Source organism: Erigeron canadensis, chromosome 8 (assembly GCF_010389155.1).
Source record: "Erigeron canadensis isolate Cc75 chromosome 8, C_canadensis_v1, whole genome shotgun sequence".
Taxonomy (NCBI): Eukaryota; Viridiplantae; Streptophyta; class Magnoliopsida; order Asterales; family Asteraceae; genus Erigeron; species Erigeron canadensis.
The window spans coordinates 49,023,855-49,048,970 of NC_057768.1; the positions used below are offsets into that span (position 1 = coordinate 49,023,855).

The window sequence follows — 25,116 nt, forward strand, 5'->3', positions numbered from 1 at the left end:
CTCACCGCATACATCTTCCCTCATTAGGGTTGGTATCACAATTTTACTTCGACTTAATTCGGTGAGTTTTTATTACTTTTTAATTACTCTACTAATTAATTTCATTATGATAATTAATTAATAATAATTTTATTATTAGATAATAATAATTTAATAATTATTATTCAAAGTATTTATTGCACATTTGCCTTTTGTATCATTTCCAGATATCTTGACATGTCTATTTACGATTTTGACACTTGTCTACCACTCTTTATCTTTACAAAAATAAAATGTATATATCTTTTATTAAAAAAAAATCTAAACATATTATTCGCCTTATAAAATGTATATATATAAATTATATTTAATTTTACCAACAAAAAGTTATAAGAAAAATAAAACAACCCCTTTTGCTTTACTTTCAATTTCTGTCGACTCTTTTTTGTAGGAAATAAAAGACAAAGTATAACTCAAGGGCTTGGTGCAATAAGTTGCATACTAAGGTAAATTTTTCACATTAATACACATAATGGATTATCTATATTAGCCATCTATCATTTGTTCTGTATAACAATTCAAGATTTAAAATTTTTTAGGATGTTGCTAACATAACCCGTAAGACTTTGGTTAAAAGATACTACAGTAATACCTAATTGTTATACAAGGCAATTGATAATTATTTTAAGGGACTGTTATTTTTTAATTATAGAGCATTTTACTGTATGTTCAGTTTAGACATTGTTTGCAAAATCTTAACTTTAAGCATCCCATATGTTGGTTAATTTTTTTCACAAGGGGTTAACCCATTTTGTATCTTTTGTTTGTTGTTTATGTAAATAAGGAGGAATTCTGAATGTAAAAAATGTCCCATTTTTGTGAGCTGAAAGATGAACTTGGAGGTTATGATAGATTAAGGTGTTTGTTTAATCAAGTTGTTACATATTTCTTGAAAGGAGTGTATGTAAATAAAGATGTAATTAGGCCCAAACTTGTTGATGGTGTGGAAGTTGATTTGTTTACACTGTTTTGGGTGGTAAGAAAAAACGGGGATTACGAGTTGGTTTCGAAAAATGAGTTGTGGGAAAATGTTGCTGAGGAATGTGGGTTAGATAATACACATGTGGGATCTTTGAAATCGATATATATCAAGTATTTAAAAGAGTTAGATCAATGGTTGAGCCATGAAGGGTTCAAAGATACTACAGCGGAGCTTAATGTTTTTGAGAAGTTGGATTTGTTGTTTCGTGAGTTAAGAGCGTTTAACTATGATATGTCTTGTGTTGGCTTTGAAACCGATAAAAAGGGGAAGTGTGTTGTTGTAGGCCCTAGTGATGATAGAGGTGTTGAAAGCTCAATGGAATGTGATGACAAGACAAATCTTGATATGCCGAAAAGTGGATTGGGGTCTTTAAGAGTCAATAATGCCAATGTAAACGATGAAAAGTTTGTTGGTTTGGATCTTAATTTGGCTCTAACTGAAATGGGGTTTCCGAGAATCGATAATGTCAATCAAAACTATGAATTTGGAGATCTGGATCTTAACTTGTCTCTAACTGATTTGGGGTTTTCAGGAAACGATAATGTTGATGACAACAATAAAATTGGTGGTTTGGGTCTTGAGATAGCTAAAACTGAATCCTCATCTTCAAGAACTAAGAATATGGATGATAAAGTTGAAGAATTTGGTAATTTGGATGTGAAAAGAACAGAGTTATCACCTGAGATTGTTATAAAAAAGGTGGATGTACCAAGGATCGACGATAGTGATGACACAAGAGTTGATGACAAAAGAGCTCTGCTATGTCCTACGAATGTACCTACATTTCAGTTTGGCAGTAATGATCTCACCTATATAAGTGATAATGACAATAATACTGTTATCTTGGCCAAGACTATTGTCAATAACGTAGTTAGTTCTATTAAGAGGAAAAAGGAAGAATCTTTATCATTATCGAAAATGCTAAATTGGCTAGCAAATGCTGCAAGAGATCCACACGATATCACGATAAGAAGGATACCAATTAGTTCCAAGTGGAAGAAATATAAGGACACTGAAGTGTGGAAGCAAGCTCTGGTGGTAAAAGAGACACTTTTTGCAAAACGGAATGCTGATTCTGGCAATAATGTGTATCACTCGCAGGTATAAATTCAACTTTATATGTTTTCGTTTCTTTCTGTTGTTTTCATGCTAAAAGATGATGGAACTATTAAGAAAGGAAGGCACACAGCTGAGTTATTCAGTTTGTATAAATAATAAATATAAAATAAAAGTTATAAATTACACTAACTGGGCTGTCTAGACTATATGAGATTGGAGTTGGAGGTTTGCTAGACTATGGTAAAAAAAAATAAAATTTACTCTTGTATTTTTTTTACTGGAGTATGGATTGTGGCACTATGCCTTTTCTGTGTATGCAGTTGCTTGACCACGAAAGCTATATGTAATACAAATTAAACAGTGGACAAGCAAGTAACTTTTGGAAGTCTGTATTCGTCAGATGTCTATAATACCCTTCAATAATGTCAAAGCAGATGATCTAATTTAACAAATATCAACCTTGTAATAATGATGTTTAATAAATAGGTAATCTTAACTTGAAAAGTTTCCCAAAAAGTAACTCTCTCCACTTCATATATGTTCCCATTTGGAATAGCAAAAATGCTCGTGCATAAAAGAATTGTACCATAAAAGAATTGTACCTTCTGTATTAAAAGTGACCTCTGATTTTTATGTGGGCTGTTATTAGCAAGGCCCTTTGAAATATGATAAAAATACAAGTTTTTTTTTTCATTTTACCACATTGTACACTATTTACAGAATTACAGCAAACTCTACAGTTTATGATGTGTATATAAATCAAAGTAAAGGGAAAGTTTATCATCTCCATTTTTTTAATTACATTTCTGAAAGACAAGGGAATCATTTTTTAACTTGAAAATAAAATTACTATATCATGTATTTTCTTACTCTATAGATTAAATATTTTGACTATCTGTTGCTAAGCAGATATTCTTTTTGGTACATTATGGAAGATTTCAGATATTTGATTGATAGTCACACTTCTAGCGTATGTCTTATACATGACATCTCACCTAAATATTATCATAACAATAAAAGTTCATTTTTTGCAATCCGCAGAAGAATAGACAAATGATGCATCCTTCAATGTACGAAGATGATAAAGTTCCTAATATTCGCATGGCTTCTAAAAGGATAAGATGCAGCCAGAGGGCTTCTGTAAAATCATGTTCTTGTCCAGGCTGTAAATCTTGTTCATCTTCGCGAAACAAACGTGCCAGAAAATGCACACAGATCTTGGAGACTATTGAGACCCAAGATGACATGTGTGAAGATCTCGAAACAGAGAGGGATATCATAGCAGCCCAAGTGCCCGAATGGACTGGTAGTATTTCTGACAGTAATCCTAAGTGGCTAGGTTCTCGGATGTGGCCCCCACCTGAGGATAAAAATGGAAAGCATGAAATGGATATTGCAGTAATCGGAAAAGGAAGACCAAGTTCATGTATGTGTCTGATTCCCGGGTCTGATGATTGTGTGAAGTATCATATTGCAGAGAGTAGGGTGAAAATTCAACACACACTCGGTCAGCTTTTTTATAAATGGAAGTTTGACCGTATGGGAGAGAAAGCTACTGTTTCGGCGTGGAATCTAGAAGAAGAAACCAAATTCAAAAGTTTGGTAATCAAAGCAAGGCAAGAATTAACTGATAGAAGCAAGTCAAGACATGAAATTATGAGAAATTTCTGGAGAAGAGCTTCCGAGTCCATCCCTTCCAAACCAAAAGGCATGTTGGTAAGCTATTACTTCAACGTCTTTGTTCTAAGGCGAAGAAGTTACCAAAATCGCATCATGCCCGAGCATATAGACAGTGATGATGATGAACAAGAGGTGGGGTATGAAAATAGCCATGATGCTCTTTTCAACGTATAAATGGAAACAATGACGAACGAGTCCGGTTTGTTGAAGATGTTTTTGGGTATATGAATCAGTATCATGCTTTGTTGTTAAGTTCTACAGGCATGAACCTTGAATGTTGATATATAGTGTAGTTTGTTTATATCGATAGTTTGCAAACCCCTGTATGTTGACCAATTTTGGAATGTGTAGAATGGCATCAAGTGTAACCGGTTCTTCGTTTTAGTTGTTTTTTACTCGTGTTGTTTTGGCCTTTTAAGTTTCTTTGTTGGGAAACTATGTAGTATGCATGCTGGAGGGTATACAATTTTCCTAAAATTAACATTCTATCTATCAACTTAAAAACAAAGATGATTCAAGTAACTTAAATTCATGAGGCTAAAAATACCTTTAAAAAGAGAACAAGAAAACATAATAAGATTAAAGGTGAATATCTATGTGTCTTTCGCAATGAGCTTGTGACATGTGAACCAACTACATATATTAATATTAGTGTTCAGGCCCGTCCAATGGACGAGTAGTCTCAAAATATATTAATCAAAGCTAATATGATTCGAGCAACCATCAATATAACCAATATCACAACTTAATCAATACGAAAGCTAAAGAAGAAACATATGAAAATTAAATACGTATAAATATTGATTACAATTTACCCTTTTTTTCAAATTTACTTAAATAAAAAATTTGCAACAAAGTATATAATTTAAAAAATACATACCAATTCATCAACAAAGACCATCTCGAATGTTTTAATTTTCTTCGGGTTGTTCCACTCCGAAACAGTCCATACATGCATAATACGGAGTCGTAGATGATTGTTAACATGTGTTGGCTTAAAATTTTCAAAATGAAATAATATGGTCTTATTTTTTGTTGAAGAAGAAGAAGCTATAACGAACCTATAATAGAAAACAAACTAAATTAAAAGACATAATAACAACAATAACATAAGAATTAAATGTTAAATAATAATAATAATAATAATAATAATAATAATGATTAAATATGAACAAAGTATATAAATAAAAAACATTTTTGGTAATCGATCATAGGTTTTTTTTTTGTCGTATGATTTTTTTTAGGTTGAAAATATGTGAGGGTTTTTTCTAGGTAGTATATATAGATAAATAATTTTTTAGGAGAAAGGACAAAAAGAGTTTTTAAAAAATAATAAGGTTGGTCATTTATTAAATTAAATTAAATATTAAAAGAAATAGAGGATTAATAAGGAGGAAGAACTAGGCCCAGGTTGGGGGCACACTTGACACCCCTATTTTACTTATATTATAGATATATCATTTTGTTTATTTTATATCGTTATACATAAAAATAATTAAATGATATCATCTATATCCCCTTTAGTGAAATATTCATTTAAAAACTCAAATTTTTGTGAAAACTAAAAACTGGTTAAATTACACTGGTATCTGAATTTAACACAATGTGTTTTAATTGTGTTTTTAAATACACATTTATTGTGTAATCCAAAAATATATTGTGTTAAGTTTTACATCACGATGTGTTTTTAATAGGGTGTGAAAATAAATCAGAAAATTATTCAAATACACTGTGATATGAACTTAACACAATGTGCTTTTTTTTAAATTAAAAACACATTGTGTTGGTTTTGACCATTTTTCTAATTTTCACGAAAATTTTAGTTTTCAAATGATCAAAACCCTCCCCTTATAATACAAATTAGAAACATTTAAGCAATTTTTTCAATATTCCCATATTGTCTCTAAATCACACATTACCTCTAATTCTATATCTCTAAATAATCAGACAAACACCATACCAAGATCTAACACATAGTTACTTCTTTCTCTCCTTCATATTTACACACACGCGTATCAATTCCCCCTCACTATTTTGTATTATCATCACCGTTTAACAGCAGACACCAACCCTCGTCTTTGTAAAATTGGAAGGGCATGGCATTCTAAAACTTTAAACTCTTTTAAATCTATTTGAAATTAATTTTCTGTTATTAAAAAGTTATAATTTCTTCTTTATGTTTACTTATTATCACTTTAATCATTATTAATTTATTATTATGAAAATTGAAAGTGTCAAAGGTATTTCATATGTTATGGGCATGACCTAGATGTCTTTTCCTCTTTTGAGCTAGTTTTTATATGTGAATTTTACAAAAATGATACAATTTCATCCTATAATTGGCTAGCATCAAGTTTATAAGAAGGTTTAGAACCACTCCCAACAAGTAGCTCAAAAGACGAAGGGTCATATAAGCTTATAAATTACCAATCAATCTCATACTTGGCTGATGTAGGATCAATAACACGAACCTTTGACCGACACGAATTAATTATTATATTAAAGTTTTTCATATCAAATATATTTAAAAAATCTTTATCTAATATCTAATATCTATATCTATCTATATTTTATATTATAAAGCAAATATATTTTTGACTTTCAACATTGAACTTAAAATTTCGATAGTGATTTTAAGTTTCAACAATGTACACATTCTAATGCATGATGTACCATACATCATAGCTACATTACATTAATAACTTCCACTACTCACCGGCACCACCACCAATCTCTGCCGCCACCGCCACTACCACCCATCACCGCTACCACCGCCGCCGCCACCCATCACCACCGCCACCACCTCTATCACCGCCGCAATGCGCGGGTACCTTTCTCCCGTATATTATAAAACAAATGAGGTTTTCAACTTTTAACAATGTACACATGCTAATTCATAATGTACAATACATCTAAACCACATTACATCAATAACCTACACTACTTACTACCACTGCCACCACCACCAATCGCCGTTGCCGCACACCACTATCACTTGTCACCGCCATCACCGCTGCCGTCATTACATTGCCACTATCCACACAACCTCCACCACCGCACACCATCGTCACATCAAGTGGGTACTTTTTCTAGTAAAAATAAAATGAATTTGGATGTAATAATACATTAATACCTATCGTAATTTGTGTGCTATTTTTTAAGGATAATGATAAATCAACCTAACTCATTTGTTTAAACATCAATCTAATCATAGGATGATGACATGTAGAAAAAACAAGGGATAAGATTAAGAAATTTGTGTACTATTTTTTAAGGATAATGATAAATCAACCTAACTTATTTGTTTAAACATCAACCTAATCATAGGATGATGACATGTTGAAAAAAACAAGAGATAAAATTAAGAAAAAAATTTAGTGAAATCTACGTGTTTAATTTTTAAGGTTTTAGATTAATTTTTAGACATGTAAGTTAATTAATCATTTTCCTTGTTTTTAAAGCTAAGGTGGGACGAAGGACGATCACATTTGTTTATTTCATTGATTTAAAAAAAGGAAAAAAAAAAAAAAAGAAAAGAAAAGAAAAAAGAATCTAGTCAGTCCTAGTTTCACTCATTTCATTGATTGATTGTCTGAACCGCCTCCATTTTTATTTGTTTATTTATTTATTTATTTTCTCAAAGAAAGAAAAGAATCCTCACCTCCTTTACCCGCACGCCACCCACCCATACACACACACACCCTCTAAACAAAATCACAAATTTTCATATCCTTCTTTTTACTCATTAAAATTAACTTTGTAAGAAAATACAGTAATAATTATAACAATATGTCTTCTCCAAGCAAACGCAGGGAAATGGATTTGATGAAGCTGTAATTCATCCCAATCCCTTTAAATTTATTTAATTTATAAAGATTTTTTTGGTTTATGAATATAATTTCAAGAATTTGAAAGTTTGTGTTTTGTTTGGATTTGATGATGATGTGAAATTTATATATGTATAGGATGATGGGTGATTATAAAGTAGAGATGATGAATGATGGTATGCAAGAATTTTATGTCCAGTTTCACGGACCTAAAGACAGTATGTTTTCTACTACTGTTTCCTCTCCTTTTTTTTTTTTTTTTTTTTGTTGATGTTGCTATTTCAATGTAAATTATTTTACTTTTCTGTTAATTTGATTATAATCTTTCTGGGTATTTTTCTTAACAATAATTGGTTTATAAAAATGTCATCTTTTTTGGCTACATCATGTTACTTTGATTTCGTTGTTCATTGACTCATTGTGTTTATGTATATAGTTTAAATCCTAAATATCTGTGTTCTTATCAAATCTTTATCTAACAATTTATGTTTTTTTTTTCTTAGTTTTGGGGGTTTTGTATTTATGATACTTTTGTTTCATTATAGGAGTCCACTTGTTGAAATGCAGGATGATCTGGGGTGTAAATATGGGTCCTTTAAGCCATTTTACAGTTCACAATACTATTGTTTGAGATAAATTTCTTTGTTATGCAAATTGGACTTGATTGATGATGAGAATTTGACAGTTTTTTCTATCTTTTTCTTTAATTAAGAAAAAAGGCCTTTTGGTTTTTCTTTTTGTTGCCTTTGTTTTAGTAACAAGACGAATGTATGAACGGTTGAATCATGAAGAAAATGTGTGTTTTTGTTGAGTCATGTAAACCTTGTGTGTCAGTGTGTGGTTATCATTCTTAACACTCACATAGTTTTGAATTGTTTTCGTCTGGTATACTTTCATGGGTTTTTTATGTGTGCATAGGTAATGTTCCAAAATGTATGATTAAGGGAGTGTTTAGCATCGTATTGTAAGCATTAGTTTTGTAAATCACTAGTTAGGTAAGTTACTTTACTCAACACTCAAACAACCATTAATCACAGCTTCAAGCAATAGGCGAACACCCAACTCCTGCAGCTTGTTTTACTATAGCTGATTATTGCATTTTATATAATCACTTCCAATTTCAATGCCGAACACCCTGATAAGTAATGTGTAATTTTGATTTTAAAATATTGGGCGCATTGAATCATTTTGCCTTTGGAATCATGAATCTTCTGTTGCCAGAGATTTTTTTAGGCAAAGTGGGGCATCTTTCTGTTTCTGTATGTACCTATGTTCCTAACATGAACTTTGACTGTTTCAAGATTTGTTATGGCAGGCCCATATCATGGAGGTGTTTGGAGAATACGGGTGGAGCTGCCCGACGCTTATCCATATAAATCTCCGTCAATTGGATTTATCAACAAAATCTATCATCCAAATGTCGATGAAACGTGAACTTCTCTATCTTTATGTATATTTTAGATTAGACTCAGTATTAATTCTTATCAACAACAAATTTGAGCTCTTTGCAGGTCAGGATCGGTTTGCTTAGATGTTATTAACCAGACATGGAGTCCAATGTTCGGTAATTTGGTTTATCACCACTCCCACCCTCTCTTCGTGTATCATAATTTTTTATTTTTACTTTCTTGGTAATTACTGAAGTGTATTTCCGATATGCAGATCTTGTTAACGTGTTTGAAGTTTTTCTTCCACAACTTCTTTTATATCCAAACCCATCCGATCCTTTAAATGGAGATGCTGCTGCACTGATGATGCGAGATAAAACTGCATATGAGCAAAAAGTTAAAGGTATGTTTGAAATTGATCGCTATTTTGAGTTGTAGTTTCGGATAAGTTATGAATGTAGTATCTAGGTGCTGTATCTTGGGGTTGCTTTCCTATTTGATAGTGAGATCAACAAGGTACTGACCGTTATTATCTTGTGGAGAATTATAGCATCCCATCAATACTCTTAAATTCTCAAATGAGTTCATTACGATAACTGAAGGTAAAACTATGCTGTTATCCATCACTATAATAAACCAATGTTTTATATTTTATAAGTCTTCAATGCATAATAGAAAGGCCATTATTTTGGCAGTTGTTCCAACATTCTCCCACTTTGCTTAATGGTGCTCAAACATAATATGCATATACTTAAGAATGATCAAATCAAATTGTTGACTAAACAACTATATCACGATGATCTAAAATTAAAATCACCATGACGAAGCATTTTGTTTGGTTGCATCATATAGGCAGAGGACACCTATTGATTATACATGCAACACACTTGTATCACACATGGTTGTTATCACCATCCATAATCAGTACAAATGAATTTTACATGAGTAATGAACTAATGATTAGACAAATTCGTACACATGATCTGCATATACTGATATACATAGTTTCTCATAAATCTCATAATTAAAGAACATATTTATTGAACTTGAAAAATATGTGAGAATATAGTTTAAAAATCTGATCTGTTTACTAAAGCTAAAAACATGTCATCACTAGAACATCCCTTATTGGACTTTTAAACATGTCATCACTAGAACATCCCTTATTGGACTTTTCTTTTAGACTTGTTTTGCTTCATTCTCAGAGTACTGTGAAAGATATGCAAAGCCAGAAGATGCTGGGGTTGTACCTGAAGAAAAGTCTAGTGATGAGGAACTGAGTGAAGCTGAATACGCTTCTAGCGATGACGAAGTGGCCGGAAAAGCCGACCCTTGAGTGTGCTCGTATTAATGTCCGTATGTACATCATAACTAGACTGTTAAGTAAAAACATTTAGCCTTTCTTATAGGGCCATTTGCTTCAATAATTATTGTAAAGACTTGTTTCATTTGTAACCTTTGTTGTTTATATTTGATTTAATTCTAAAGTTTGGTGTTAAATCTTCAGTGCAAAAGATTGTTTTAAGTAGGCAGTACCTTCAAGTTAAACTGCAGGCACCTATACACCATGTTGTTGGAAACAAATGAGTCGTCTTGTTTCCCCCCCTAAGAGTCATCTTGCAGAAAACTGTTAGCGAGTTATGGAAGAAGAGTGTGTGTAGGTTTAATCTAGAAGGGGACAGAGTGGGTTGGTTAATGTTCATGACAGGTTGATTGCATATTTCCCCCATTTTTTACATTATTAGATAGTTAATGTTCTAAATGAACATGGCATAAAACTATTAGTTTAGCTACTAACTTTGTTGGGTATAGAATTTTTTGTAAGAACAAATTAAAGTTGTGTATAATTATCCAAGGTTGTAATAGAAATCTGCTACTAGTATCCAAATATCAAAGGAAGTTGATTAATTAGCCCCGGTATCCAATTGTGGTACCAGGGCTAGGGTTCCTTCCATTACCCTTTAAAACTTTAGGACCGGAAAAGTGCATTTGGAGCTTAGTGTCGGAGATAAGTCTAGTTCCAAAGCATTGAAAATACTTAATTTGGAGGTTTAAGTGAACATCAGTTCTAGGTACACCATTATGCAATGGCAACCTCCAATAATTTTTACCAAGCCAGATACTAATTACTAATTTGCAGTAATGTAGCAGATTGCTAATAAGCTCATTTTTACATGGTTAAAGTCAACAACTAATGCTCAATGCTTATGAGATTACAATGAAACCATACTATCAATAAATTCCACTAGAAGTATAGCAGAAAGCAACTAAAATAAATTTCAAGTTACAAGGTAATCGTAACCAATGGGTTATCCATATGATTGCCAACTTTTCCCCTAAAATATTGACTTCTAGTTATTCTTTTACGGCTATGTTATTAACTATATTGTTTGTTTATTGGTTTTATATACCTAATTGTATAAGGTTACTATATGTTCATTTGTTTTTACCTTTCTACAATTAATTATGCGGATAATTATTGTAACTTACTTGTGTTGCTATGCGACAATATATATGGTAAGTTAACACATGACTTATGCAAATTAGTGGTATATGTTATATTTGTATTGTATGTATTTGTATATGATTTTCGGTAGCTGTCTACGTGGTTTTTAATGTTTGTTCCGTTTTCATTATTCTTGAACCCTTCCTCTTCGGTTATGTTTTTAAAAATAGTTGCTGATTTATTTTTTGATTTTTTTTGCTTTATATACTTCAAATGATAGTCATATTAAGTTGGCATGTAACAATTAACACGCTTGTTTTTCTTCTCCTTGTTCCAACAGCAGTTCAATTAATCTTCAATGCCAACCAATTAAATTATGAACCCACAAATGTCAATTAAACATCACTAAAAAGATATCTTCCACACAATTGAAGCCATAAATTACAGGTAACAAAAGCACCACAGTAGCTTAAAGTGGTAGCCACCCTTCGAATTCTGCCTACTTCGGATAGTCAGGGTCAAACAAGGATGGTAGAGGATAATACTAACAAGATTCCAAACTTATAAATGGGTTTTTTTTTTTTTTTTTCCTTTGAATTTAGCTCTAATTCCAACTTCAAGACATGTTGTTTTAGGCCGCTCCCTATAGCCTCATCGATGGCTCGTCGATGAGCTCTTCGACCAGGAAGCTATAGGGAGCTTCTCGTCGATAGTCTCATCATTCAAGGGAGTTCGATGGATCGAAGAGAGTAGACGAAGGGGAGCGGAGGAAAAGGCCAAAAACAGAAGAAAAAAAAAAAACTTTTTTTTTTTGAAATTTAGAAGCAAGCAACGTTCATGTTTGTTTTTTTTTAATCTTCCTTCTATATATACTATCTTTCAATCCATTCAATACATCATTCATCACACCATTTCAAAATATCATTCAAAAAACCATTCCACAAAACCATTCCATAACCACTCCATTTCAAAATGCCGAGGCAATTGTGGACTGAAGGCGAACTTCGTTTGGTGGTCATGTGTTGGATATGGGTGACTGAAATGCCTAACCTAAACGATTCGGGTGTGTCAATGTGGACCTTAATATGTGAAAGGTTCAATGCGAACACGCCTGAACCTCCAAGGTCCAAAAGTCAACTAGCAGGTATATTTAACAAAAATCGCACTGAATGTAAGCAGTTTGAGCCAATCTATTCGAGGTTGAAGGCACAGGGGACTTTATCGGCTGAGATGGTTTATGTAACGGCCCATCAAGAGTACCGGGCGACTTATGGGAGGGACTTCAAATACGAGCGGTGTTTCCAGGAGCTTATGAATGTTCCCAACTTTTATAATAATTAAGTGTGTTTTCGTTTTTTAATTGTGTTTTAGCACTTTGAATTGTGTGTTGTCTGTTTTTAATATTGTAATGTTTTTAAGTATTGTAATGTTTTTAAGTATTTGAATAAAATAAGTCTACTTTAAGAACACAAGTTTATTCATAATTTTAAAACATTAGAAGCTTAACAAAGAAAAACATACAACATAATATTAAAATAAGGTCACTTATTTCTTTTGGGCATAAACTGCTTTGGCCATGTTGATGAACTCATTCAGGGTGATGACCGCACAAGCAATTTCTTCCACAGCTTCTTGAATCTTGTCAAATTTCCCCTGCTGATAAGTAAAGTATTGACACTCAAGCTCAGTACAATGACCCGTTTGTATATATTTGATTTGTTTTTCACACCATTTCTGTTTCGCTTGAAGTTTTTTACCAATTTGAACAAGGTTGTCTTTTCACATTTGGTGGTCGAGGATATCAGCCATGATACTGTCATTCACTTGATCGACAGTCATTCGTGGTTTTAGGTTAGGGGCATTTGATGAAAAAGCCATTGCAGATGCATAAAAGTGTGAGTTTTGAAATGAAATATCTGGTAATGAGACAATATTTATAGCTGAAGTCACAGACGCTCCTCCAACGTTCAAAATTCAAAATATTTACATTTACAGTCCCTTAACGGCTAGCTACATTATCACTCTATATATAAATACCCAGAACCTTAACCAGTTTCATCACATTATCACTGCTAAGAACATTATCAATATTTAAACTTGTTTCATCAGCTAACTCAGTTACCATTCCAAATGGCTTCATCATGATCATCATCAACATCATCAAATAAGAACATTCACCGACCTCGTTTCACCTAAGATGAGATGAAAGCGCAAATCATTGAAGATGTCAAAGAGGACACCCTCTTTCAAAATGAACTCTCTGGGGAACTGCTTTACCTACGGAAGAAGAGACACCAATGCGACCAACACGTTCAGGAAATAGAAGCACCAGGCCGCAGGGTCTTGAAACACGAAAAGACATATTCTTATTTTTAGCAGGATGAGAGCAAAAGGGTGAAAAGGGCGATCAATCATGTTTTTAAGGCCGGTCACACGTTGACCGACCAATGCACTTGGGCAGAATCGTTCCACGACAACTGCGGAGAAGGCAAATCAACGTGGGAAGTCAAATGCCCAGAACACGACAAGTGGTGGGGCAATGAAACGGCTCACCGTGGATTAGGAAAAATGTCAATCAAAGATGATGAAGAGTAATCGTAGCTTTATTTTATCTATTTCGTGTTTTAATCATGTACTGTATTTTTCAATTATGTATTGTAATGTTTAATTTTAAATAAATGTTGAATTATTAATATTTTGTTTAAATATAAAATAAAATAGAATAAAAGTGTGGAAGAGGGGTTATAGGGAGTGATTGTGGAAGAGGTGGATGAAGAGAGAGAAAAATTAATGTGACAGTATGAAAGAAGTGAGGTATGAAAAAGGTAAAGATAAGGTACCTATAGGGAGAGGCCGGGGGTGTTTGGTACATGTGAATGAAAAAGAGAGAATGAAAATAAGGGGTTTTTCTTTTGTTTGGTGGATAGAAGGAATGGAAATAGAGAATAAAAATGACATTCTCTTTCCACCAATTTTATTCTTTCTAAAAAGCTGTAGAAAGGGGAAGAATCAATATTTTAACTACACCCATTTCCCCTTTGTAAAATCAGGAGAATCAAAGTTATGCCTTAAAAAAACAATTATAAAATATGAGTTTCACATTATCCCCAAATCAAAATGCTTTCTCAAACCCTAAATATGACGATTGAAATTTGAAAAGTTTTTTCATCATCATCATCAAAATATCATCAGATCTTAAACAAGGTATTCTATTGATTCTTCCTATCTTCTTTCAAACAAAATAGCGGTGAATCTTCTTACAAAGGTTTGAAACTTTATCAAGTTTATTATTCTTTCTTTATATTATCATTTTTTTTATCACTTCACTACTTGTAATCACTAGTTGTAATTACTACTTCTTATATTATTTTGTTACTATTTTGATCGAGTAAGTCATGTAAATAAAAAAAAGTTTATTATTACATGATTCTAGTTATCTTGAAGCTATACATCATTACATGAAACAATATACTATTTTAATCTTGCAAGAAAAAACTATATAAGTATATTTTTATTACATGTTTCGAAGTTTCATTTTTTAGTTTTGGTCTTTGTAATTTGGGTATTATGTAGATGGCAAGAACAAATTATTTCCAGAGAAGAATCCAAACTAGGCAAGCTGCTATGATGGCCACTTTAGGAGCATCTCACGCAATGTATTTTTCTGCACGTTGGTTTTTGTTGTGTGGTGCTGCCATGAATCATGTCATTGAGTCAAGAACATTAAGTTCAAAATATTTTGTTAGTTATCATGAAAGAGGTCAGAATATGATAAGAATGGTATATGCAAGTGATGTTGCGAGTGTAGTCACTACAAGAATGGATATATGCACTTTTACAAAACTTTGTAAAATTCTTGAAAATAGAGGGGGGTTAAGTAATAGCAAAAATATGTTAGTCGATGAACAAGTAGCTATGTTTTTACACACACTTGCACACAATGAAAAAAATCAGAACATAGGTATCATGTTCAAAAGGTCTGGTGAAACTATATGTCGGTATTTCAAGTTAGTGCTAAAAGCGGTATGTCGAGTACACAAAGAGTTTTATAAAGAACCGGTACCAATTCCAGACAATGAAATAGACGAGAGGTGGAAATGGTTTAAGGTTAGTCGATTATGAATTTATCTCTAAAACTATCCGGGTTTTATACTAGTCCCTATTTTGCTTGTTGTTATATATCTATTTTTGTTTTTGGTTGAAGGGTTGTCCAGGAGCATTAGACGGAACATATGTTAAAGTTAGGATCCCGGCTAGTGATCGAAAACCTTATCGGTCCCGAAAGGGTGAGATCTGTACAAATGTCCTTGGTGTTTGTACAAGAGACCTTCAATTCACATATGTGTTGGCGGGATGGGAGGGTTCTGCAACTGATAGTCGGGTACTTCGAGATGCTATTAGTAGGCCAAACGGTCTTAAAGTACCTCATGGTATGTTATGATACATATAAAATAAAACACAACCATCTTTATGAGTAACAATCTAATTAAGACATGTTTCATTGGATCTAATAGGAAATTACTACCTTTGTGATGCAGGTTATATGAACTGTGAAGGTTTTTTAAGTCCTTATCGAGGTCAACGGTACCATCTTAATGATTGGAATCATCCGCCTACAACTGCAAAAGAATTGTATAACATGAGACACGCACAAGCAAGGAATGTAATCGAGAGATGTTTCGGGTTGATTAAGAATAGATGGGCAATTTTGCGTGATGTTTCATTCCATCCACATGATTCCATGTCACGAATAATATTGCTTGTTGTTTGATAAATAATTTCATCCGTGCAACAATGGCAGAAGACCCTATAGAGCACGAAGTGCCAATTAATCATACACAACCTATAAATGATCACGATAATGTTATTACAACCGTGGAGACTTCACAAGTGTGGAGTGATTATAGGGATAATCTTGCAAACGCAATGTTTACTGAATGGAATGCAAGGCGCGCTCATTAGTGTGATTTTTGTATGTTTAGATTTCTTATTATTAGTAAGTGTCAAAATTGTATTTTTGTGACTTTCTAGTTAAGAATAGAAGCTGAATGTATGTTTTTGTGACCACTGATGTATGTTCCATTATTGTGATATTCACATATATATATATATATGGTTCAATGTACAAGTAAGTTATTTTCAATAAAATTTCTTACAATTTTTCCAGCAGGTCAACTATATTTCTTGTTCAATTATATAGCCATAGGTATGGCAGATTCAAGTGTAGTTAGAGGACCAGGAAGAAACAAAAGACCATGGACTACAGAGGAAGATGCTAAGCTAATCGATGCATTGATGGAAGTGCATGTATCTGGTAAGTATTCAGGTGCCGATAACGGATTCAAGCCCGGGTATCTTAAAGCTGTGGAACAACTATTGGAAAAAAGCCTGCCTAACTCAGGCATTAAAGCTGAACCTCATATCAAGTCGAGAATGAAAACTTTGAAGTCAAATTTTACCATTGTGCACGACATGATAGTAGGAACTAGTACAAGTGGCTTTGGCTTTAAGTGGGATTCTGGGAAAGGTTGCATTGATGCAGAAGAGCAAGTGTGGGAGGAGTGCATCAAGGTTAGTCAACTCTAATATAGGCTCAAGCAAGGCCTCTATATATTATTATTATTATACATTTATTTTTAGTAGTAACTTTTTTATATGTTATGCAACAAAAACTCATAAAATGCACTTTTTTTGTTTGTTGTAGACTCATAAAAATGCTGCCGGTTTTAAAGGTAAGCCATTACCTTTTTATGAAAAGCTTTGTACCATTTTCGGTAAAGATAGAGCTACCGGTTCTCATGCTGTTGATCTTGGAGAAGAAGATGCTGTAGAAGAGACACCAACATCACCCATCGAAGTTGATATGGACATTTCACAATCTGGTGGAGTTGCGGGAAGTGCAAGCAATAAACGAAAGAGAAGCAAAAGTGACGACTTCAGTGAAATCTTCAAGGAATGTTCGAGCGACTTGACAGAAAGAATCGAGCATTCCATTGGTTCGTTGGGTGAAAAAATTGTTGCGAGTGCTCATGAAACCATTGCTGCTGATGTTCTTGAAGAAGTTATCACAGAGATCCAAAGTTTACCGGGCATTAGTGCACATCAACATCTTAAAGGGATGGACATCATTGGTTGTAATACAAGCAAGGCCCGCATATTTCTACGTTCATCTGAACAAGACAAAGTTCTCTATATCCAAATGCTTGCAAATGATGCCTTGGATTAGATGTTTGTCGGAAACTAGTATTTTGAACTTCCTCCATGTTACCCCTCAAAGTTGCTGAATTATGGTTACAATCTTTTGTTCAGGATACAATACTGATGTGGGGATGTATATTTTGGTAAACTATGGTAGATAGTACTATGAAGTATGAACGATGGCATGGTTCGTCTTAATGGCTATTTGTATATGCATTATAATATAACGTACGATGTTAATGTTTTGTTTTTAAGATATTTAATTAATTGATGTTGTGACAATTTATTGTTGATATAATTAGGAACACTGTTATTTCATAATAAGATAAAGCAACCTAATTATAAAAAAAAAATTTAATAAAAATAAAGTTTATAATGAAAAAAGTGCATTAATATAAATAAGCTGTAACAACTCTTGAAAAATCAATGTGGATTATACATAAATAAATAAGTAAAAAACCATATGAAAGTCTTTTCCATTCCATCAAATAAAATAACCAAACAAGAGAATGATTCTTTTCTTTGTTTCTTGTCACGATTCTCTAGTTATACCAAACAAAATAATCATTCCTTTTCTTATTATTCCATTCTCTTTCCATTCCCTCCTTTAATTTCATTCTTGATTCACCCCTACCAAACACCCCCTTAGTCTCTTCAATTGAAGTCCTTTGTAAGAGGGACGCGACTTTTGCCCATGAGTTATGTACAAGAGTCCAGTGTACAACTAACTTAAGTTTAAAATTGTTGTAGACTACAAAATGTACCTATCACAACTAAGCCGTTTTACACGGGTCCAATTGGCATTTGTCTTTTTTTGGGGCTTTCCAACTTGAATCAGTACAGCAGTGAATCCAACCCCAGCCAGCAGGACCTAACCACTACCCCCCATATGTTCTGTTTCAACAAGTATCTCACCATCTCTTTCAAAATACCCAAATTCCTGCTTGGCACTCTTTAAAACCCTAAACAAAACAAGCCATTATTTTTTTTAAGAAGCAAGCTTCAATCTTTTTCACAAGTCCTCCTACAGCAACGTCAACGATAAATTCACGAATCCCTGCAGATTCTTGCAAAAAAAGATGCCACCTTTTGTGTTATCGAAGAATCTTGAAAACACCCACAAACCAAATATAGTCACAATTGATGTGGGTGGTCAACTGTTTCAAACCACTGCACAAACCCTAACCCTAGCTGGCTCAAACAATTTTTTCTCAAATCTCTTCAATTCTTCTCAGCAAAACAACGTCAATCTCAACGGTATCCAATCGCGCCATGAGCAGGGTATGAACCAGAACAGTCTTCCTTTTATTGATAGAGACCCTGAATTGTTTTCAATTATTTTATCTCTTTTAAGAACTGGGAGTTTGCCATCAAAAGCTAAAGCCTTTGAAATTCAAGATATTGTTTTTGAAGCAAAGTTTTATGGAGTTGAACATCTTCTTGTTCAGTCTCAATCAAACCCATCTCAATTTGAGCCCTTTGACCTTGAAAAGTCAACGCTTTTGCCTCTAAGTGGCAGAGACTCGCCTTCTGCAATTGCTGCAACACCATATGGGTCAGTTCATGTTTCTCATGGTAGCAAGATTACATCTTTTGATTGGTCTTTACAAAGAAAGTCAACCATTTTGACCCAGTTTACAGCTATTGATTCTTTGTTATCTTTATCATCAAATGTTGTTGCAGCTGGTGCTACTGACTTTTCTGGGTTGCAAATTATTGATCTTGAAATGGGGTTTGTTAAAAAGACTTTGAATTGGGAAAATGTGACTAAATCTGGTTCAACTGTTCAAGCAATTGGGACTTCCCCTGATTTCTTGTTTACTAGTTTTGAGTCGGGTCGTAGGAACTCGAATACGATATTGGTTTATGATATCAACGATAGCTTTAAAGTTGTAACAGAAATTGGGCATAATGAAATCTTTGGTGCTGATCTTGATTCCGCAATTCCATCCACGAAGTTAAATTGGATTCCAAGTCTTAACCTTTTAATGGCTTCAGGGTCTCATAGTGGACCATCTGGGATTTCTGGAAACATTAAGTTTTGGGATTTAAGGTCTGGGAATCTTGTTTCGGAAATTAAAGAAAAAGTGGATTGCTTTTCGGATATCACAGTTTCTGATACCCTTTCGGCTGTTTTCAAGATAGGGATGAACTCAGGGGAGGTTTCTTACATGGATTTCAGGAACATTTCGTCTAATGAATCTTGGAATTGTCTCGGTGATTCAAGAAAGTTGATAAATGTGAAGAAAGAAGGGTTTGGTTGCAAGATTGAATCCCATGGGAATCAAGTTTTCTGTAGTAAAGAAGGTGAACTGGAGCTGTGGTCTGAAGTCTTGATGAGTTCATCGACAGCGGGTAAAAGTGTGAATGAGGATAGAGTCTTTAAGAAGAACATTTTGGGGAGGTCGAAAGATGTTGGAGGCAACAGGATCACGAATGTAGGGTTTGGTGGAAACAAAATGTTCGTTACAAGGAAAGATCAGCAATTCGTTGAGGTCTGGCAAAGTTCTGTAAGAAGACTTTGATCTTTTGCTTTTTATTCCCACATAGCTATTGATTGTTTCTTTGTGTACATTGTTGATTTTCACTGTAATGTGTAGCATAAGGTGTTAGATATCAGTGGGTTTTTTTTTTTTTTAATTTGATTACATTTCGTCATTCTGTGTACCCCAAATTATACATATTCAGTTAAAGATAATGGAAACATAATTTGGTACAGTCATACATGGTCATTAATTTATACATATGACAAATGGATAAAACATAAAAAACTATTTGCTAATTCATTTAGCTGCGGTAATAAAACAGTGGAGTTCACAAAGCTGTAGACCTCTACTTCAGACTAACAAATGGCTTTTGCATATCCTATAATCTTGATTTTACCATATTACATTGTATGATAGTATGACCCTCAAACATCATTTAGGATCCCCTGCCTTACCGTAGGCAGATCTTGTCGATAAAGTGGAGACGCTATATATTATACATACTCATGGTTGATGCAGGTGCCTTCATTGCTATATATAATAATTTGATGCAGGTTGCCTTCTATTGATTATCTATTGTTTGTGGCTTTTCTCTTCTTCTTTGAGCACATGGTTTATATTTATTGTCTATATACTTGCTCTCATTTCGTAAATTATTGGGTCTTTGCACGATATTGGTATGCAAAATATATATATTTTTTGGCTGCATTCAACTAATCACCAAAAGTTATTGTGTGCACGAACTCCAGGTTGGCTTTATTGTATTCAGGAAACTTGAAATTATGTTTATTGTGAACATAAAACGGATGTGGTACCAGTTACTTCACATAAAACTTGTTTATTTTCATATATTTTTTTATTGTGTGCATAAACTAATCCCAAGAAGTTATTGTATGCATGTCACGTAAGCAGTCAACGTGAAAGTGGTGACCGGCTAACTTCTTACCCGGTAACTTTTGTTTACTATGGGACTCTTGAACAAGTGTCTTGAATACAATAAAGCTGACCTAAAGTTCGTGCACACAATAACTTTTCAGGATTAGTTAACTGCATCCCGGCACACTTAGCCCATTTTTTTTTTTTGTTCCTATTGAAATTCCGCTTTAACATCTGGACTTAAATACCTCACACGTAATAATTGGTGCAAATGCCTCACTTTGAAACAAGATACTGTCGATCCCAACCTGTCAATATATCTTGTTGACTAATAACTTTAGATTTGAGACCTGAAATGTCAGCATTCATGTTAAGAGACGGAGCATTTGATGTTTTTCTTTTCGGTCAAGTTTTCTTTTTGATATATATGTAAATGTAAATAATAATAATTGTTGTATATATAGTAGGTACTAGATTTTAGACCAATGACATGGGGTTTACGCTATTATCAATATTAGATGGGGGAAGTGAATGTGTGAGACAACACCACCCAACATGGGTAAAGAACCCCTCACATCTTGATTTTTTATTCCATAAAAATTCATTAATGTTAAAATATTAATATGTGAGAGGTTTTTTACCCAACTTAGGTGTGTGACAACCCCAGACCACTCTTCCCATATTAGATATTGATATATTTAACATGCAATACATAAAAATAAATAAATAAATAAAAAGGAAGCAATCGTTTTATTTAGATGTGAAAATGTAGTTGGTAAAATGTGTACTACCTGAATACTAAAGAGAAAAATGAAAGAATAATGTGAGCAAAGTGATGACAGAAGTGTAAGGGGTCAAGAGAATTGGGAATCGAGATTCATAATGAGGACGGATTGAGTAAGCAAGACAACCCACATGACTATAGAAACATTTAATAAACATGACACTAATAGTTGAATCTATGATTGCTAAACCAACCACAAAAAACAAAACAAATAGGTGCAGCTTGTTCCTTCAAGTTGGTGCTTATTTGAGCAAAACCAATGAGCAATATGATTAGAGGAAATAGTCAGTAGGTCTTCACCGGGTTGGAGAAATAGACAACATGGGATGGAAATTTCTGTTAAGGATATCAGGTATGTGATTATCGCATCTAAATCCAAGGATGACCTTGCCAAGGCTGCTGGTTATTATCATATAGGTAGTGATATATCTACAACAATATTCTGTCATTCACAACAAATGTACACATTATACTGCACAGTGTATTACTGTATAAAACATGCATTGTTGTGAATGGTTAAAAGTTGTTGTAGATTTATCACTTCCCTTGTCATATAGATGCAACGACACACATATATAATATGTAGCTCATCAGCTGCCAAAAAATATGTTTATAAAGCAGCTTCTCTTTCAAAAGATAAAGTGAAACTACTGAAAGATAAAATATGGATAGATGTCCCAACAAAAGATAATCTATAATGTAAACTTAGACGGGTAGAAAGGCCAAACATGTGAAAAATTGTGTTGTCATCAAGCTTTTTCATTTTTGGGGGTCTTCAAGTTTCCAACTTCATTCTCTGTCGTCTTTCTCAAATTTTGGTATCATCAAATTGCTAGCTTCAGCAAATGGGTTGTTGTTTTCCCTCTTTTTGGTTTGGCATGCAGACTAATTAACCTTATCTTTTCATCCTCACTATCATCATCAGTCGTTGGTTTCAATGATAATGTCCGTTATGATTCTATGTCAAGGTTTATATAAAGAGTTTTATATAAAGAGTTTCATATAGTCTGATTACAATTAGGACTCAATCCAGCTAATTGATAAAAACAAAAACTATCTTTTGTTTTGTTTTTAACCGTAATAGACTGGAAGGGGTAAAGGGAATGAATGGACATATCACATATGGACTTTTGTATGGACTCTTTGTATTTATCCAATATTCCAATGAGACTATGGTGTGTTAATCCATTTGTTAAGTTGGTGTGGGTTTTTAATTAATTAAATTAAATTATGTTAAAAGATAAATGATGACATAAGCGAGAGCCAATTTGATGAAACTGAACGATATAATTAGCTAATAAGTTATTAGTTCAACTGTCTTATATTATATATTGTATATGTATATTAAGATTAAGATTAAGATTTTAGTTTCTTAGTTTTCAGTGTGAACATTGTACTGTGGTGGAATGGTGGTGGTGTTAATGATAGGCTAACTTTTCTGGTGTATGGTTGTGTGAAGTGTGAACCAATTTCAGTGCTCTCTGCCTCTCTTATATTGTGACCAATGTTTTAAAAACCGGTATTTTAGTTATACTGGCGTTGAAAAATTTTCCGGTATTACCGGTATTATCGGAAATACCGGCCGGTACGATTATTTTTAATTTATTATATTTTTTTGTGTAAAAATCTTACAAAACTTGTTACAATTTAACAAAAATAGTCAAAATGCAATTATAATTTACTCAAAAATAATACCAAATATGTATTTCATAACAAAATATAGGTTTTAAAGTTCACAAATAACAAAAAATAACATTAAAGTATCATAAAAATAATTTTTTACAAAAATCAAAATTTATTTTTTGAAAATATCGGAAATACCGGTATGGTAATACCGGAAAATACCGAGAATACCGGAAATACCGGCCGGTATTGAAGAGTGAAAATACCGGACTTAAAATACCGGCGTGGTCTGGTAATACCGGTAATACCGGCCGGTATTTACCGGTATTTAAAACATTGATTGTGACAATGTGACGTATGTGTTGGGCTCGTCACGGGACACAGCCACACAGGCTTCCAATTTGGGCTGTTCATGGGCTAACTCTTAGTTAGGGGTTATACTTTACTGATTGGACCCCTCTTTTGTCTTTCTAGTTTGTAGTTGAGGCTTTTTTCCACTCCTCTATACTTTAGGGAGTTTTCGGCCTAGCTTTTATTTGAAAGCTTATAGCTTTTTTTATTTGAAATAGTATAGCTTTTTTAGCTTATAGTCGAAGCCTTTAAAGGGTGTTTGGTACGGGAAAAAAATTGATTGAAAAAAACTTATTTTTGTTTGATTGTTATGGAGAATGACAATGAAAATGCAAAAATGAGAATCATTTATATTCTTTTCATTCTCTACATATTGTAGAGAATTGATGGAATGAAAAAAAATAAAATTCTTTTGATGATATTATTAAATATTGAATTTAATTATTATTTAAAAATTTGTATTTCTCTAGAACTATTCATTCCCTAGACTCATCTAGTCCCGGCCTCAATATGTTAATCTTGTTACTATGAAAAAAATGTTAGTACACTCTATGGACTCATTATAAGTTCAATACACATAATAGATCTTCGACTATAATATATAAATATATTTTAAAATACTTAAGCACTTTTTATCCATAAACAACAATATAAAAATACATATATTTATATAAAAGGAAGGAAACATGAAGCTGTTAGACATCTAAGTTAGGTGAAAAACCCTTCACATACCTTTTTTTAAACCATAAAAATCATTGGAGGGAGGGGGGCAACATTTATTCAAAATATTAAAATATTAATATGTGAGAGTTTTTTCATCCAAATTTGATGCATAACAGCCCCATACTCATTTTTTTCATTTATATATTATCATGAGGTTGAAGTATACGAGAAGCTAAGCAGTGTGGTATCGTACATGACTACACGGTTTCTAGTTGGCTTGCAAGAAAGGTGATATTGTTTGACATAATGATTGGTTAAAAAAGTGGTGTTCACAGCAACTTATCTCACATGAGATGTTTATCCACACTTCTATACAAAATTCATAGATACTCGTATATAAAATTAAATGATTCACAATAAGACTAGAACAGATTTACTTGTTACGAGATACTCGTATATAAGATAAAGAGGCAAATATAAAAGCATCTATATTAAACCTTTTGTTTATTTCATTATAAAAATAGAGATTAATTTTAAGATATAATGTCTAAATATTTAAAACTTAAAAACATACTTTCTTTTATTTCCATATAAAAGTTTATCTACAATCTTATTATTAGTATCCAAAAAAGTTGGCAGGCACATGAACAATTTATTGTAGGAGGCATTTATAATATACAATAAATGGCCTCTCTGGTAGGTGCTAACTATTAA

General features: G+C 33.0%; 4 protein-coding genes across 4 annotated transcripts; all 4 read left to right on the forward strand.

The window, feature by feature from the left end:
• Nucleotides 1-419: 419 nt before the first annotated feature.
• Nucleotides 420-4,144, forward strand: LOC122579669 (AT-rich interactive domain-containing protein 2-like). Its single transcript, XM_043751888.1, has 3 exons — nucleotides 420-485; nucleotides 824-2,122; nucleotides 3,122-4,144. Exons 2-3 carry the CDS (start codon nucleotides 845-847, stop codon nucleotides 3,932-3,934), a joined length of 2,091 nt encoding a protein of 696 aa, XP_043607823.1. The 5' UTR covers nucleotides 420-485; nucleotides 824-844; the 3' UTR covers nucleotides 3,935-4,144.
• A 3,250-nt stretch (nucleotides 4,145-7,394) lies between these two features.
• LOC122611364 (ubiquitin-conjugating enzyme E2-23 kDa-like) lies at nucleotides 7,395-10,475 on the forward strand. The gene is made up of 6 exons (XM_043784387.1): nucleotides 7,395-7,593; nucleotides 7,726-7,805; nucleotides 8,903-9,017; nucleotides 9,099-9,151; nucleotides 9,250-9,378; nucleotides 10,181-10,475. The coding sequence occupies exons 1-6, from the start codon at nucleotides 7,550-7,552 to the stop codon at nucleotides 10,309-10,311; spliced, it is 552 nt and encodes a 183-aa protein (XP_043640322.1). The 5' UTR covers nucleotides 7,395-7,549; the 3' UTR covers nucleotides 10,312-10,475.
• A 6,154-nt stretch (nucleotides 10,476-16,629) lies between these two features.
• LOC122611037 lies at nucleotides 16,630-17,647 on the forward strand. The gene is made up of 2 exons (XM_043783989.1): nucleotides 16,630-16,992; nucleotides 17,126-17,647. The coding sequence occupies exons 1-2, from the start codon at nucleotides 16,630-16,632 to the stop codon at nucleotides 17,645-17,647; spliced, it is 885 nt and encodes a 294-aa protein (XP_043639924.1).
• An 809-nt stretch (nucleotides 17,648-18,456) lies between these two features.
• On the forward strand, nucleotides 18,457-20,235 carry LOC122579263 (BTB/POZ domain-containing protein At5g41330-like). Its single transcript, XM_043751394.1, has one exon. The coding sequence runs from the start codon at nucleotides 18,699-18,701 to the stop codon at nucleotides 20,142-20,144; it is 1,446 nt and encodes a 481-aa protein (XP_043607329.1). The 5' UTR covers nucleotides 18,457-18,698; the 3' UTR covers nucleotides 20,145-20,235.
• Nucleotides 20,236-25,116: the final 4,881 nt, after the last annotated feature.